The 18,343-nt window shown below is 43.9% G+C and overlaps 1 protein-coding gene across 1 annotated transcript in view; it reads left to right on the top strand.

The window, feature by feature from the left end:
• Positions 1-4,836: 4,836 nt before the first annotated feature.
• Positions 4,837-18,343, top strand: part of LOC144597981 (tyrosine-protein kinase ABL2-like) — a 97,940-nt gene continuing 84,433 nt past the window's right edge. Inside the window, exon 1 of the mRNA XM_078407847.1 lies at positions 4,837-5,409. Within this exon, the coding sequence (XP_078263973.1) occupies positions 5,229-5,409 (181 nt within the window). The 5' untranslated portion in view covers positions 4,837-5,228. The remainder of the gene's footprint in view (positions 5,410-18,343) is intronic.

Raw genomic sequence — 18,343 nt, 5'->3', positions numbered from 1 at the left:
AATACCTGCCATTGCTGTTCTACCGTCTTCCCTGCTAGGGCCTCCTTCCAGTCAATTTTGGCCAGCTCCTGCCTCATGCCTCTGTAATCCCCTTTGCTATACTGTAATACTGACACTTCCGATTTTCCCTTCTGCCTTTCCATTTGCAGAGTAAAACTTATCATGTTGTGATCACTGCCTCCTAATGGCTCTTTTACCTCTAGTCCCCTTATCAGATCAGGATCATTACACAACACTAAATCCAGAATTGCCTTCTCCCTGGTAGGCTCCAGTACAAGCTGTTCTAAGAATCCATCTCGAAGGCACTCTACAAACTCTCTTTCCTGGGGTCCATTTCCAACCTGATTTTCCCAGTCTACCTGCATGTTGAAATCTCCCATAACCACCGTAGCATTACATTTGTGACACGCCAATTTTATCTCCTGATTCAACTTGCACCCTATGTCGAGGCTACTGTTTGGGGGCCTATAGATAACTCCCATTAGTGTCTTTTTACCCTTACAATTCCTCATTTCTAGCCATACTGATTCAACATCTCCTGATTCTATGTCACCCCTTGTAAGGGAATGAATATCATTCCTTACCAGCAGAGCAACCCCACCCCCTCTGCCCACCTGTCTGTCTTTTCTATACGTTGTGTACCCCTGAATATTCAGTTCCCAGCCCTGGTCCTCTCGTAGCCATGTCTCAGTGATCCCTACAACATCATACTTGCCCATGACTAACTGAGCCTCAAGCTCATCCACTTTATTTTTTATACTACGCGCATTTAAGTACAACACTTTAACTTCTGTATTTACCTCCCCTCTCACATCGATCACAAATGGCCCTGCCCTTAATCTCTTTTCCCCTCTAGAACTTCTGTTCCCATTCTTCCGAGAGTCTTCTGCAATATCTCCTGTATTCCCTTTAACCTCATCTTCATATTCACAATTTGTTAACCCCTCCCCCCCACTACTTAGTTTAAAGCCACAGGTGTCGCACTAGCAAACCTGCCTGCCAGAATGTTTGTCCCCCTGCTGTTAAGATGTAACCCGTCCCTTTTGTACAAGTCACCCCTAGCCCAGAAGAGATCCCAGTGGTCCAGAAATCTAAATCCCTGCTCTCTGCACCAGCCCCTCAGCCATAAATTCATACCCTCTATCTCTCTGTTCCTGGCCTCACCAGCACGAGGTACCGGTAGCAGTCCAGAGATAACCACCTTCGACGTCCTACTTTTCAGTCTTTTTCCTAACTCTCTAAACTCCCGCTGTAGCACCTCCTTCCTCTTCCGCCCGACGTCATTCGTGCCCACGTGCACCACGACTTCAGGTTGATCGCCTTCCCTCACTAGGATTTTCTGAAGCCGGTCCGTGATGTGCTGAACCCTGGTACCAGGGAGGCAACAGACCATCCTCAAATCCCTCCTGCTGCCACAGAATCTTCTGTCCGCCCCTCGGACGATGGAGTCACCCACCACCATTTCTTAAGACACAAACCAAAAACATATCTTGCAAATGAAAGTTTCACAATAGAGACCTTTGATATGTTGAGTTTACTTGAAATACAGCAATATCCTTGGTGCACAGTTGGCTAAGGGGTGATCTAATAGAGGTGTTTAAAACCCTGAGGGGAATTGATAGGATTACAGAGTTTTTCCCCCAGGGTAGGTGGAATCAAGAACCAGAGTTCAGTTTAGTTTATTGCCACGTGTCCCAAGGTACAGCGAAAAGCTTTTTGTTTCATGCTAACCAGTCAGCAGAAAGAATAGGAATAGGAATACTTTACTGTCGCATGTGACTAGGCACAGTGAGATTCTTTGCTTGCATACACAATGTATACAAATAGCGGCCATCTACGGCACTGTCAATAAATGAATACAACTGATCCATTTAGTGTATAGGTACATGATAAGGGAATAACATTTAGTGCAAGGTAAAGCCAGCAAGTCCGATCAAGGATAGTCCGAGGGTTATCAAAGAGGTAGATAGTAGTTCAGCACTGCTCTCTGGTTGTAGAGGGGAAGAAATTAATAGGAACCTGAGGGGCAACTTTTTCACTGTATATGGAACTAGCTGCCAGAAGGAGGAACTGAGGCAGGTACAATAAAAACATTTAGTAGACATTGTACATGGATTGACAATAGACAATAGACAATAGGTGCAGGAGGAGGCCATTCGGCCCTTCGAGCCAGCACCGCCATTCAATGTGATCATGGCTGATCATTCTTAATCAGTACCCCGTTCCTGCCTTCTCCCCATACCCCCTGACTCCGCTATCCTTAAGAGCTCCATCCAGCTCTCTGTTGAATGCATTCAGAGAATTGGCCTCCACTGCCTTCTGAGGCAGAGAATTCCACAGATTCACATCTCTCTGACTGAAAAAGTTTTTCCTCATCTCAGTTCTAAATGGCCGACCCCTTATTCTTAAACTGTGGCCCCTTGTTCTGGACTCCCCCAACATTGGGAACATGTTTCCTGCCTCTAACGTGTCCAACCCCTTAATAATCTTATATGTTTTGATAAGATCTCCTCTCATCCTTCTAAATTCCAGTGTATACAAGCCTAGTCGCTCCAGTCTTTCAACATATGAAAGTCCCGCCATTCCGGGAATTAACCTAGTAAACCTACGCTGCACGACCTCAATAGCAAGAATATCCTTCCTCAAATTTGGAGACCAAAACTGCACACAGTATTCCAGGTGCAGTCTCACTAGGGCCCTGTACAACTGCAGAAGGACCTCTTTGCTCCTATACTCAACTCCTCTTGTTATGAAGGCCAACATTCCATTGGCTTTCTTCACTTCCTGCTGTACCTGCATGCTTCCTTTCAGTGACTGATGCACTAGGACATCCAGATCTCGTTGTACGTCCCCTGTTCCTAACTTGACACCATTCAGATAATACTCTGCCTTCATATTCCTACCACCAAAGTGGATAACCTCACACTTATCCACATTAAACTGCATCTGCCTTGCATCCGCCCACTCACACAACCTGTCCAAGTCACCCTGCAACCTCATAGCATCTTCCTCACAGTTCACACTACCACCCAGCTTTGTATCATCTGCAAATTTGCTAATGGTACTTTTAATCCCTTCATCCAAGTCATTAATGTATATTGTAAATAGCTGCGGTCCCAGCACCGAGCCTTGCGGTACTCCACTAGTTACTGCCTGCCATTCTGAAAGGGACCCATTTATCCCCACTCTTTGCTTTCTGTCTGTCAACCAATTTTCTATCCATGTCAGTACCCTACCTCCAATACCATGTGCTCTGATTTTGCCCACTAATCTCCTATGTGAAACCTTGTCAAAGGCTTTCTGAAAGTCAAGGTACACCACATCCACCGGCTCTCCCCTGTCAATTTTCCTGGTTACATCCTCAAAGAATTCCAGAAGATTAGTCAAGCATGATTTCCCCTTCGTAAATCCATGCTGACTCGGATCAATCCTGTTACTACTATCCAAATGCTCCGCAATTTCGTCTTTTATAATTGACTCCAGCATCTTCCCCACCACTGATGTCAGACTAACTGGTCTAAAATTTCCCATTTTCTCTCTCCCTCCTTTCTTAAAAAGTGGGACAACATTAGCTACCCTCCAATCCACAGGAACTGATCCTGAATCTATAGAACATTGGAAAATGATCACCAATGCGTCCACAATTTCTAGCGACACCTCCTTAAGTACTCTGGTATGCAGACCATCAGGCCCTGAGGATTCATCAGCCTTCAGTCCCATCAGTCTACCCAACACCATTTCCTGCTTAATGTGGATTTCCTTCAGTTCCTCCGTCACCCTAGGATCTCTGCCCACTAGAACATCTGGGAGAACATAGGAATGGTTTAGAGGGATATGTACCAAATTTGGGCAATATTTCAATTAGAAAGTGCAATATAATTTAGGCCATGGATTTTGGAATATGGTTGTATAATCTCTGAAAAGCACTTTGCACTTTCAAAGTCAGAAATGACATTTATATTTTTAGATTCATTGATAAAATGAAAACAGATTAATTGAAAACATAAACAGAACATGCTAGAAAGACACAGCAATTTATTCACAAAATGCTGGAGTAAATCAGCAGGTCAGGCAGCATCTCGGGAGAGAAGGAATGGGTGACGTTTCGGGTCGAGACCCTTCTTCAGACTGCAGTTATTTTCTTATACTACTCTGCAGTTATTTTCTTATACTACTCTGCAATTATTTTCTTATATGATAGACACAGCAGGTTAGTTAGCCTCTCTGTGTGAAGGGAAAGAAAAAAAAACTCGATGAAAGTTCTGTTGAAGTGGTCGACTTGTACCAGTTATTTTCCTACAATACGGATTATTCAGTCTGCTCTCTCTCTCTCTCTCCACGGGCACCGCCTGACCGGACGGAAAAAAAAATCTTGTTTTTAATATTGATTGCTACCAATAAACCACTGTTGATGAAAGAAAGAATGACTCGAACTGACTGCTCGGAGGACCAGGGAGCTCGGAGGACCAGGGGGCTCGGAGGACCAGGGGGCTCGGAGGACCAGGGACGGAGGAGCAACAGCTACGGAGGACCAGGGACGGAGGACCAGGGATGGAGAAGCAACAGCTCCGAGGACCAGGGACGGAGGACCAGCTGGGAGGACCAGGGACGGAGGAGGAGCAGCTCAGAGGACCAGGGACGGAGGAGCAGCAGCTCGGGAGGAGCAGCGGGCTGGGAGGACCAGGGGGCTGGGAGGACCAGGGGGCTGGGAGGAGTTGGGAGGACCAGGGAGCTGGGAGGAGTTGGGAGGACCAGGGAGCTGGGAGGACCGTGGGGAGAGCGCCTCGTTGTGGCTCAGGGCAAGGCGGTTGCAGTGGGACTGCGGGACTGGGACGGGGGCGGATGCGGAGCTGGGGCTGGAGCTGGCGGGTGAACGAGCGGCTGTTGTGCGAGAGCCCGTGTGGAGGAGGGTGACTAGCGGGCTCCCTCCCAGCTCTCTACCCGGGAGCTGCTGCTTTGTATTGGTGTGTGTGTGTGGACGGGACAAGAAGCCGCCGCCATCCCGGAGCCGGGGGCAGGAGCCGGGAGCCGGGAGCCGGGGCCCGGCAGCCGGTCGCCACGCTACCTGTGAAGCCGCCACGGGAGAGGGGGCCGGGCCGGGCCAACCAGCGACACCATAACCCCGCGGACAAGCAAAGGAAAACACCGGGAGAGGATGTAAAGGGAACGAAGGTCCAGCCGGGAGAAGGGTTGAGGAGGGCGGACGCTCGTGTGGAGAGAGGCCGGGGATGGGGCAGCAGCAGGGCCGCGCCGGCGGCGGCACCGCTACCGCTCTGGTCGGTGCAAGCGGGGACACGGTGCAGCCGGGCAGGGGGAGGGTTGGCACGGTGAGGCCCGGACACGGGGGCCGGAGACGGGATACAATAGCCAGGAACACCGAGGCCGCCTGCAACATCTTCACTCACCACGGTAAGCAAGCTGCAGTTAATACCCAAGGAAGGCTAAGCAAACGTGCCCCGAGCCAGAAACATATCCCACTGTCTTTAATTATTGCACACATACAAATCCACCCCCTCCCCTTTGTTGGTATCCCTTCTTCAGTTGTCTGCTACGTGTTAAACAATAATGCCATGAATATTATCTTGATTCTCCTCAGTAACACATTGCAGTAAACGGGGAATGAATTGAATTTAAATGATGATTTTTAAATGCTCATGGTCTTTCTGCACCCCCACCTTTGGACAACCCTTGGACTTGATGAAGGGATATTTGTAGGTTGCTGGTCACATTGTCAGAACTATTCATTAATATTTAAAAGTCAGGAGTGTATCAACTTGTGGTGCAGATTGTCCCTCGGCATCTTTTTCAATTACTTGAAATAATGGGAATATTGCTGATGTTATTTTTGATCAGTATGTTTTTTTTATTTGGGGATTTTTGTTGTTGAATTCTATAGTTTGTGTCTATGTTGTATTGTGGGACGGCTCTTTTCCATGTTCATGTGGTCATCTGAAGTAGGCAAGTGAAAAAAGCTTGAGTTTATAAACTGTAGTTCTTCAGTGTCCCTTGTAACCCGAATCAAGTACAATGGAGAAAACCAAAGGATCTTAAAAGTAGTGTGATGATTGCCTTTTTAAGACAATACAATGGGTATTAGTGCCTTGCAGAATAATTTCCCACAGGTCTTGATTATTTTCACAAAGTTTCCAAGGTACGCATTGTTTCTAAACACTGTAATTAACTCCCGTATTATGGTGATCCAGAAGTGTACTGTTTTTATTGTAGTTTCCTGCTGATGTCTTTTGGTTATGATATTTTTTTCTTATTTATTCAGGAAATGACCCCGCAATTGCTACTTTCACCAAACCAGCCTCTTACCTTTGTGCTTGGTGATATTCATACAATCTTATTTACAAATTTTGGTCCATGTTATGAAAATAGGCCACCAGAAAATGCCGTTTATTATTATCAATTGAGATGTTTCATAATCATACTTAACACCAAAAGGCACCGAGATGCTGCCTGACCTGCTGAGTTACTCCAGCATTTTGTGAATAAATCGATTTGTACCAGCATCTGCAGTTATTTTCTTATACCAAAAGGCACCTGTCTGATTGTTTTATTATTTAGCCAGTTTTTAACTGTACTGCATCTGTGGGGAGAAGTTGGCCTCAGATCGGACTTGGTACAAGTGGGGTATGATGATACAAGCCCTTGTTTCACCACATTGGGGAAAACACAGTTGAGTAGTTTACCGAACTGAATTATGAACCACTGCAGTGGTGAAATGAATATTACAGTTTGTTCTGATGTAGGTCTGATGCCATGCAGTGTAGAAGAATGAAAGAATAAGGGACAACGATTGGGAGCGCAGATACAAAGTTTAATATTCCAAGAAAAAGTAGGAAAGGGAGGATAATGAGGTTCACAACCAAATATTGAAACCATTTCAGATGCCAATGTCAATCTCAGTTGGAGATTGGCAGCTTCAATTCAGGATTCTCCTTGTTATAGGTTAGATGGATCGGGTAAAAAGTTAATGAGGCAATCCAATAACGAACAAAGCCACATCAATTTTACGTATAATACTTTTGAGAGTATTGTAGACTCTATATTCTGACCAAGGTAGTTAAGTCTGGGGATTAATTTCATGCTTTGGTGACCACTGAGCTGATTTCAATAACCACAGATTTTGTTTCGATAGTTTTTATTTAGGAAGGGGCAAAATATTATTTGAGGCTTCATTGCCAGATGATGTTGGCATTGATTGTAATTAGTGATGTGAAAATCTCTCCAGGGTGGCATGGTTAACATATTATAATTATAAAGGGTAGATGACAAACCTTGGGTTGAAGATGCACAAAATAAGGTTTAATTATTTTTGAGGGCCTCTTCAACTCTACACGAAGCATGATGCATATTGATTGTACCCATCTTGATTTTCTAGGTAGATGACACGAAGATGGGTTTGAAGGTGACAAATACTAGACAACATATTACATTGAGTGATTGGAGGATAAAGTTGGGATTCCTCAGAAAAGGATTGGATCATGTTTGTACATGGTGCAAGTCATTCAGATTCGTGGGAGGGACTTTGGTTGGCCTGCTTACATTGATGAATTTAAACCGTCATCGGATGAGACCTTCTCTTGTTGGCTGATGTAATCAAGTTAGTTAGTTGTGGCAAGCATGGGCCTGATTTTTGGATGTATGTGATTCAAGTGTTTTGTTTCCTTCTGCTGTTTGACATGTTTCTATAAAAGGACACAACGTGTTGGAGTAACTCAGCGGGTTGGGTCAGGCAGCATCCCTCGAGAACATGGCCAGGTGACATTTCGAGCTGGGAGCTTTGTTCAGACTGATGGTGGTGGTTTTGGGAGGGGGGGGGGGTATAAAATGTATTTTTCTATGATTGTTTTGGAAGACTCAGTGTTGCAGCAACTTGCTGGTGAGGTGGTAATGCATCTTCAATCCAAACAGCTTGTTTAATTGATAAGACAGACACATCTTCATCGGTGTTTTCGGCTAAGTTTTGTTCAGCTTTTGTTATTGAGGAATGAGCTTCTGTGTCTGTCACAAATGTAAATCTGCAGTCACATGTGTTCCATTGCAACTCATAATCTGCATCTGTCCATTGATTTCACAGTAACTTACAGCTGCAATACCATAAAGTTGTGACGGAATGAAGCAGTCTTTGTCCACAAGTAAAAACTACAGATGTGTGTGTCTCAGCATTGGCCATACTGATTAGTTTCTTTCTCCTGCTTTTACCAAGGGGATTGTCTCAAATCAGGTGATCGTACTGGTGCTGACTTTTAAATACACAAACCAGCACACAGCATCACTTTTGATTTTGGGAGAAGAAAATTATTTAAGCTTCCTACATGGTGTGTGGCTAGGATTTATTCTGGATGGGAATAAGATGAAAATAGATGGTTATGGATGAACAATGAGTGTTGTAGCCACTCGTGTTATTGCCCAGATCTACATTCTTGAAGCAATTGGTGTCACTTTCAAAATTACAATTTGTAATGTACCTATTTTTGCACAGCTCTTCCGATTTTTGACCATTGCCCAAACTAGAACTTAGAAGGAATAGCTCAAGCCGTGCTGAGTTGTGTATGAATTGAACCAGCAGAATGGATCTGTTCACTTTATCTTGCATACTTTCAGATTGGTTTGCTCTCTGTTCCATTATCGCTCATGGTGTGTTGTATGATGCGTTATTGAACCTCCATTATTTTGTCTTTTATTGAGCATGGTCAACATGGAGGTTTCGTCAGCTGCAACTGAAGCATATTTAGGTGTAAACTGTTGATAATGGATGGCAGTTTTGAAAATAGACCACGGATGCAGGGTGCAATACATATATTGTTGTGCGTCCTGTGTTGTTAGCTTTCTGACCATGGATTGGAAAAGTCGATGGTTAATGGAATCCCACTTTTATTGCTTCCTTGTGAGATTTGAGAGTTGGCTTAATTTCTCACCAAAGGGAAGTGTAATTTCGAGGTATCTTAAGGAATTGAAGGGCATGCCAAACATCTCGCTATTATTACGGTTCAGAGGTAGACTTGGAGGAATACGCATCCACTGTGCTCTCCTACATCAACTGCTGCGTGGAGAATGTCACGGAGGACAAGGAGATAAGGATGTTCCCAAACCGGAAACCCTGGATGAACAAGGAGGTACAGAACCTGCTGAGGGCACGCAACAATGCCTTTAAATCTGGTGACACTTCAGCATACAGTGTTGCCAGATCACACCTGAACAAAGGTATTAAAAGGGCCAAAGACACCCATAGGCAACGGGTGGAAGACCACTTCAACACCACGGACACCAGAAGCATGTGGCAGGGTGTCAGGGATATCACTGGCTACAAGAGCAGCCCTGCCTGCCCCCTCAGCGATATGGCACTGACCAACGAGCTTAACACCTTCTTTGCCCGCTTTGAAACTGGCAAAACCACCTTGAGTGGAAGAACCCCAGCCGAGGCGGAGGGACAGGTCTTGCAACTGAGCACACAGGAGGTACAACGCGCTCTGCAAAGGGTCAACCCACGCAAGGCTACAGAACCGGATGGAGTTCAAGGAAGGGTACTGAAGGACTGTGCTGAACAGCTGGCTGAGGTATTCACCAGGATCTTTAACCTGTCATTATCTCTAGCTACGGTCCCCAAGTGCCTGAAGTCGGCTATCATAGTTCCGGTGCCGAAAAAAGCAAAGATCTCCAACCTGAACGACTACCGCCCGGTTGCCCTAACGCCGATAGTCATGAAGTGCTTTGAGAGGCTGGTCCTCTCACACATCAAATCCAGCATCCCTGACTCACTGGACCCACATCAATTTGCATACAGGGCAAATAGATCCACAGAGGACGCCATCTCTCTGGCTCTTCACACTGTCCTGACTCACCTAGAGAGGCAGGGCACGTACGTGAGGATGCTATTCATAGACTATAGCTCCGCCTTCAACACGGTCATCCCCACCAAGCTCATCACCAAACTCCACCAGCTAGGCCTCAGCTCGTCATTATGTGACTGGATCCTGGACTTCCTGCTGGAACGACCGCAGGCAGTGAGAATGGGCCCGCACCTGTCCTCCACTATCACCCTGAGTACTGGCACACCACAGGGCTGTGTTCTGAGCCCCATTCTCTACTCCCTTTTCACACACGACTGTGTTCCTGCATTCGACACCAACACCATTGTCAAGTTTGCAGACGACACAACGGTGATCGGGCTTATCACCAACGGGGATGAAACAAACTATAGAGCGGAGGTGCAGAAACTGGCGGACTGGTGCTCGGATAACAACCTATCCCTAAATACCACCAAGACCAAGGAGCGGATCATCAACTTCCGTAGGTCACATAACGGGGAATATGCCCCGATCTCTATCAACGGGGACAGTGTGGAGAGAGTGTCCAGCTTCAAGTTTCTGGGCACTCACATTTCGGAGGACCTAACATGGTCCAATAACACTGCTGCGCTGGTGAAGAAGGCACAACAAAGACTGTTCTACTTAAGAACACTGAAAAAGTCTGGTCTACCCCAACAGCTGCTGACGACCTTATACCGCTGCACCATAGAGAGCATCCTAACGCATGGCATCCCTGTGTGGTACCTCAGCTGCACGGAGGCAGAAAGGAAAGCTCTACAGCGGGTAGTCCATAGAGCTCAGAGGGCCATCGGAACACAGCGACCAGACTTGGAGGGCATCTACAACACACGATGCCTCAGAAAAGCCACCAGCATCCACAAAGACTCTTCACACCCCTGCAACAGTCTGTTCGAACTCCTTCCATCGGGCAGACGATACAAGGCCTACGCCCGCACCTCCAGACTCAGGAACAGCTTCATCCCCAGGGCCATAGCTGCTATGAACCGGTCCTGCTGAGCCGGATGGTCACAACGCATAGATCAACTTGCACTTTACCCTGTTTAAAACTGTTATATTTGTTTCGTTGGGTTGCTGTTGTCTAAATTACTTAAATTATTGCATCGTATGGGAGGCGCATTCCCAATCTCGTTGTACCCCTGGGTACAATGGCAATAAAGATATATTGTATTGTATTGTATTGTATATGATGCTTTTAACAATTTAAATATCATTCAAAAGCTTCACCCAACCGATGATGTTTAAAGTATAGTTGCTCTTGTACGTTGTTCCAGTTGTTTTTGCACTTATTACATTTTTGAAACAGTATATTGAGTAAATTATACAAATTTTGTTTTGGCAATGATGATTGAGGCTGGATATTGGTTATGTCATCAGAACAATGCAACTCTGAATATTATGTGGGATTCTTTTTATCTCCTTTAATTTACAAACATGGTCTTGGTTTAATGACTTAATGGAGGGATGAAAACTATCAAATGCAGTGTTGTGCTAAATGACTGAAGAGATAATATGTTCAAACTCCATAGTGGAAGTTGAATCATCACCTTAATGACATAGGTTCCAGAGAATTAGTATTGAGCCAATTGGTTGATGAATAAGAAAATAACTGCAGATGCTGGTACAAATCGAAGGTATTTATTCACAAAATGCTGGAGTAACTCAGCAGGTCAGGCAGCATCTCGGGAGAGAAGGAATGGGTGACGTTGCGGGTCGAGACCCTTCTTCAGACTGAAGAAGGGTCTCGACCCGAAACGTCACCCATTCCTTCTCTCTCCCGAGATGCTGCCTGACATGCTGAGTTACTCCAGCATTTTGTGAATAAATGGATGATGAATAATGCATGTTAAAACAACCCTTACGCTGCATCTGCGCCCAGGATGAGGTGTAACATACCAGGTCATCGGAGATGTCCTCATTTAGGAAACGGGGGTTCCCCTCTACCATTATAGATGAGACTCACTAGGGTCTCCTCGATATCCCGCAGCTCCGCTCTTGCTCCCCCTCCCCCCATTTGTAACAAGGACAGAGTCCCCCTTGTCCTCACCTTCCACCCCATCAGCCGTTGCATACAGCATATAATCCTCCCAACATTTTCGCCATCTCCAACGGGATTCCACTTCTGGCCACATCTTCTCATCTCCACCCCTTTCTGCTTTCCACAGAGACCGTTCCCTCCGAAACTTCCTTGTCAACTCGTCCCTTCCCACCCAAACCACCCCCTCCCCAGGTACTTTCCCCGCAACCGCAGGAGATGCAACACCTGTCCCTTTACCTCCCCCCTTGACTCCATCCAAGGACTCGTCTTTGGACCAACAGTCTTTTTAGGTGAGGTAGAGGTTCACTTGCACCTCCTCCAACCTCATCTACTGTATCTTCTGTTCCAGTGTCAACTTCTCCACATCGGCGAGGCCAAGCGCAGGCTCGGCGATCGTTTCGCTGAACACCTCCGCTCAGTCTGTCTTAACCTACCTGATCTCCCGGTGGCTCAGCACTTCAACTCCACCTCCTATTCCCAATCTGACCTTTCTGTCCTGGGCCTCCTCCATTGTCAGAGTGAGGCCCAGCCCAAATTGGAGGAACAATACCTCATATTTCGCTTGGGTAGTTTACACCCCAGCTGTATGAACATTGACTTCTCTAACTTCAGATAGCCCTTGCTTTCTCTCTCCATCTCCTTCCCCTTCCCAGTTCTCCCACTAGTCTTACTGTCTCCGACTACATTCTATCTTTGTCCCACCCCCTACCCTGACATCAGTCTGAAGAAGGGTCTCGACCTGAAACGTCACCCATTCCTTTTCTCCAGAGTTGCTGCCTGATTTGCTAAGTTACTCCAGCATTTTGTATCGGCCCTTTATGAAGAACTGATTAGGTTAATTGACATACTATGGTGGGACAGAGTTTCTACATTTTACTGTTGTACCACAACTTCTCAAATTCTGGAGTAGATTAAATGTTGTAGACTGCATAGAGCAAATCAGTTTGTATACTCAAGAGTTCATACTTCTGCGCTCTAACATAATATATTCTTACCTTGATGTGCCAGAAATAAAATGGTTCATAATGCATCTGAATGAAAAATTATTTAAAATAACTGAACTTTAGTTTTGTGGTGGACTCCCTGGCTATTTCCCTGTGTAAAAGAACTTCCCTCTGATTCCATTTTGTCCACATAAGCAGTGTACACGATATTATCATAATCCATCTATCTTGTTATTTTTCAAAGCACTTTTTATAAAAACTGCCAGTTATTTACAAATTAACTTCACGGAGCCACAAGGAACAGCAGATGCTGGAATCTTGAGCAGAATACAAAGTGCTGGAGTAATTCAGCAGGTCAGGCAGCATGTGTGGAGAGAGTGGATAGGCAACATTTCGGATTGGGATCCCTCTAAAGACTGATTGTAATAGGCAGGAGAAAGTTGGAAAGGAGATGGAGGCAAGACCTGACCAGTGAGATGATGGTGGAGAGGGATTGAAGATGGGGACAAAAGTGTCTGAGACTGTACCTGAATGTACAAGAAGGGCAGGAAGGGATATATTTTTTACAATCAAATTGGATGTCATGAATGAATGTATACTCTGGCAAAGAAAATAATTATAAATCAGTATTCACCACCCTTAACTGTTCTAAAATCTTAATTCCAACTTTGAAATATGTGTAAATACTGAGAGAAATGAGGTGGGAAGTTGAAGTCACTGAACTGCTGTTATGATTTCTTAATTGGATATATAAATTACTACGTGGAAATTTGTATGAACATTGTGCTTATGCACGTATATCTTAAGCTAATTAAAGTTAATTATTATCATTATAGTCCTCTTGCTCGTGGATATTTCCCTCCAATTTATCTACATATTTGAAACAATATCTCCTTTTGGGAATTTGCTGCATTCTCCCAAAGGAGTAACAAAATGATTTTTTTCTTAATTCTATCAAAACTGTTGGTAAATAACTTGTTCTATTTTCTCTTTTGTTGGTGCCAAGCACTGCAGTCTTGGAAGTGAATCTTCTATTTAACTGCCCCCCGCAACATTCATTAAATTCTGGAAGAGTGCACCATTATGACTTCCCCATTCCTTGACAACAACCTATGAGAGAAATTGAGAGTTTAGCATTAGTTTATCACAAATTAGAGACAATTTTATGCTATAACCTGGCAAATTCCTTTGTTATCTCGCTCTTCCAAACTTTAAAACTCACGAAAGAGAATTTAATCTCATTAAAGATTGAGAATTAATAGGCTTACCAAGTGAAATGCCTAGACATTGTTTAGTTGGAGTAGTTCACCGGTTCTCCGATTAACATTAGTTAGGGGTTGAAAAATAACTTTGGTGCTTTGGGTTTTGCATTTCCTTGCAATCCAAGCTAGAAAATATTGTTGCAATATCCCTTCCTCTCATGGGATGCTGTATGACTTCACTCTGCTTGTCATTTTTCCTGTCATGTGATATTAAAGTTACAATTGAAGATTCCAAACCTGAGTAAACAAGGCAGACATGTTAATAAATTAAAAATCAAATTGTCCTTATTAAAAATAAAACTTGATGGATTTGTAAGTTTATAACACCTGGGGATATAACACGTCTTAATAACTGCTTTAATTTGTCTCTAATGCTCTGAGGATTGTCTAGACATCCAACTTAGGGTATTGTTTAAGTAAAATTGATTAAATAAGATGGAAGATGCTTATTAATTACAATTAATCTAAGTTTGAGACACGCAGCAGGCAAAGTAGATTTTCTAAATTTCATTTTTGTGTGAGCGAGGTACAATTCCGTGATAACATCAAATGGGTCATTCAATGGCATATTTAATATCTTGATACCAGGTTTACTTAGTTCACCAGAGAGCACATTATGTGTTATTATGATATTACGTTCCAAAATCTTGATTACCTTTTAAATTCTAACGATTTAAATGAAGGATTGTGCATAATTAGCCACGAGTTTGAGGATAGAATGAGGCAGTAAGGGGTGAAAGTGATGTTATAAACCCCAAGTGATATTTGAAAATTTGCTTGCACCATACATTATTATGATAAAGCATTATACATTTTCTAAATTTAAAATTTTCCCCAATAATCATTGAAGGACTGTACCAGGAGCCATTAAAAGTGGTAGCTTTTAATTTGGTCTTGAATAGCTACAGCAAATGAGATTAATTAATTGAAATGGCCAAGCAAATAAAAATGGGGGTAGAGGACGTGAAAAAAAAACTCTGTACTTACGATTTTTGAATGGACATTGGGAATTTCAGTGAGCATTTAAAAAAAAATGTTATGACGGACATTTTGTTGCTGTTGAATGTATCCTATTTGACATGTATAAACGTAACCATTCTACTTCTTGAATGAGGAAAATAAATGAAATTTTTCTGTTGACAAAGTTAGCTTTGATCTTGCTACACCTTCCAGTCCTTTGTGGTTGCAAGTGAAGCATAGGGTTGAAATCCCGCTGCAACATAAAGCCTCGTGTAGACAACAGACAATAGGTGCTGGAGTAGGCCATTCGGCCCTTCGAGCCAGCACCACCATTCAATGTGATCATGGCTGATCATTCTCAATCAGTACCCCGTTCCTGCCTTCTCCCCATACCCCCTGACTCTGCTATCCTTAAGAGCTCTATCTAGCTCTCTCTTGAATGCATTCAGAGAATTGGCCTCCACTGCCTTCTGAGGCAGAGAATTCCACAGATTTACAACTCTCTGACTGAAAAGGTTTTTCCTCATCTCCGTTCTAAATGGCCTACCATTACTCTTAAACTGTTGTCCCTGGTTCTGGACTCCCCCAACATTGGGAACATGTTTCCTGCCTCTAACGTGTCCAACCCCTTAATAATCTTATATATTTCGATAAGATCCCCTCTCGTGCTTCTAAATTCCAGTGTATACAAGCCTAGCCGCTCCAGTCTTTCAACATATGACAGTCCCGCCATTCCGGGAATTAACCGAGTAAACCTATGCTGCACTCTCTCAATAGCAAGAATATCTTTCCTCAAATTTGGAGACCAAAACTGCACACAGTACTCCAGGTGCGGTCTCACTAGGGCCCTGTACAACTGCAGAAGGACCTCTTTGCTCCTATACTCAACTCCTCTTGTTATGAAAGCCAACATTCCATTGGCTTTCTTCACTGCCTGCTGTACCTGCATGCTTCCTTTCAGTGACTGATGCACTAGGACACCCAGATCTCGTTGTACCTAACTTGACACTATTCAGATAATAATCTGCCTTCTTATTCTTACCACCAAAGTGGATAACCTCACACTTATCCACATTAAACTGCATCTGCCATGCATCTGCCCACTCACACAACCTGTCCAAGTCACCCTGCAACCTCATAGCATCTTCCTAACAGCTCACACTACCATCCCAGCTTTGTATCATCTTCAAATTTGCTAATGGTACTTTTAATCCCTTCATCCAAGTCATTAATGTGTATTGTAAATAGCTGCAGTCCCAGCACCGAGCCTTGCGGTACCCCACTAGTCACTGCCTGCATTCTGAAAGGGACCCATTTATCCCCATTCTTTGCTTTCTGTCTGTCAACCAATTTTCTACCCATGTCAGTACCCTACCCCTAATACCATGTGCTCTAATTTTGCCCACTAATCTCCTATGTGGGACATTGTCGAAGGCTTTCTGAAAGTCGAGGTACACCACATCCACCGGCTCTCCCCTGTCAATTTTCCTAGTTACATCCTCAAAAAATTCCAGAAGATTAGTCAAGCGTGATTTCCACTTCGTAAATCCATGCTAACTCAGAACGATCCTGTTACTGCTATCCAAATGCTCTGCAATTTCGTCTTTTATAATTGACTCCAGCATCTTCCCCACCACTGATGTCAGACTAACTGGTCTATAATTTCCCGTTTTCTCTCTCCCTCCTTTCTTAAAAAGTGGGATAACATTAGCTACCCTCCAATCCACAGGAACTGATCCTGAATCTATAGAACATTGGAAAATGATCACCAATGCGTCCACAATTTCTCGAGCCACCTCCTTAAGTACCCTGGGATGCAGATCATCAAGCCCTGGGGATTTATCAGCCTTCAGTCCCATCAGTCTACCCAACACCATTTCCTGCCTAATGTGAATCTCCTTCAGTTCCTCCGTCACCCTAGGATCTCTGGCCACTAGAACATCTGGGAGATTGTTTGTATCTTCCTTAGTGAAGACAGACTCAAAGTACCGGTTCAACTCGTCTTGCAACAAAAAAGGCATTTATTCACAGCGCTCCAAATCCTCGGGGCATTCTCAAGTGTTTCAGAGTTCATTTATAATACTTGGAAAGTACAAAATGTTGTGTAGGAAAACACGAGAGACTATTTGCAAAGGATATTGTCTCAAACATCAGTGAAGTAACTGACCAGTTAATTTGTTCAGCGTTCTTTGAAAGAGGATGTTTCAAAGGGCAGGGCACCAGAGGATCTACAGTGCCCTCCATAATGTTTGGGACAAAGACCCATCATTTATTTATTTGCCTCTGTACGCCACAATTTGAGATTTGTAATAGAAAAAATCACATGTGGTTAAAGTGCACATTGTCAGATTTTATTAAAGGGTATTTTTATACATTTTGGTTTCACCATGTAGAAAGTACAGCAGTGTTTATACATGGTCCCCCCATTTCAGGGCACCATAATGTTTGGGACACAGCAATGTCATGTAATTGAAAGTAGTCATGTTTAGTATTTTGTTGCATATCCTTTGCATGCAATGACTGCTTGAAGTCTGCAATCCATGGACATCACCAGTTGCTGGGTGTCTTCTCCGGTGATGCTCTGCCAGGCCTGTATTGCAGCCATCTTTAGCTTATGCTTGTTTTGGGGGCTAGTCCCCTTCAGTTTTCTTTTCAGCATATAAAAGGCATGCTCAATTGGTTTCAGATCAGGTGATTGACTTGGCCTGTCAAGAATTGACCATTTTTTAGCTTTGAAAAAATCCTTTGTTGCTTTAGCAGTATGTTTGGGATCATTGTCTTGCTGTAGAATGAACCACTAGCCAATAAGTTTTGAGGTATTTGTTTGAACTTGAGCAGATAGGATGTGTCTATACACTTCAGAATTCATTAAGCTACTACCATCAGAATTGTATCAACAATGAAGATAAGTGAGCCAGTACCTTCAACAGCCATGCATGCCCAGGCCATAACACCCACACCACCGTGTTTCACAGATGAGGTGGTATACTTTGGATCTTGGGCAGTTCCTTCTCTCCTCCATACTTTGCTCTGATATGTTAATCTTTGTCTCATCTGTCCACAAGACCTTTTTTCCAGAACTGTGGTTGCTCTTTTAAGTACTTCTTGGCAAACTGTAACCTGGCCATCCTATTTTTGTATCTTGCAGTGTATCCTCTGTATTTCTGTTCACGACATCTTCTGTGGACAGTGGTCATTGACAAATCCATATCTGACTCCTGAAGAGTGTTTCTGATCTGTCGGACAGGTGTTTGGGGATTTTTCTTTATTATAGGGAGAATTCTTCCATCATTAGCTGTGGAG

The sequence above is a fragment of the Rhinoraja longicauda genome, chromosome 11 (assembly GCF_053455715.1).
Source record: "Rhinoraja longicauda isolate Sanriku21f chromosome 11, sRhiLon1.1, whole genome shotgun sequence".
Classification (NCBI taxonomy): domain Eukaryota; kingdom Metazoa; phylum Chordata; class Chondrichthyes; order Rajiformes; family Arhynchobatidae; genus Rhinoraja; species Rhinoraja longicauda.
The sequence above is the reverse complement of the archived record's forward strand: the minus strand, read 5'-3'. Positions and strand labels throughout refer to the sequence as shown.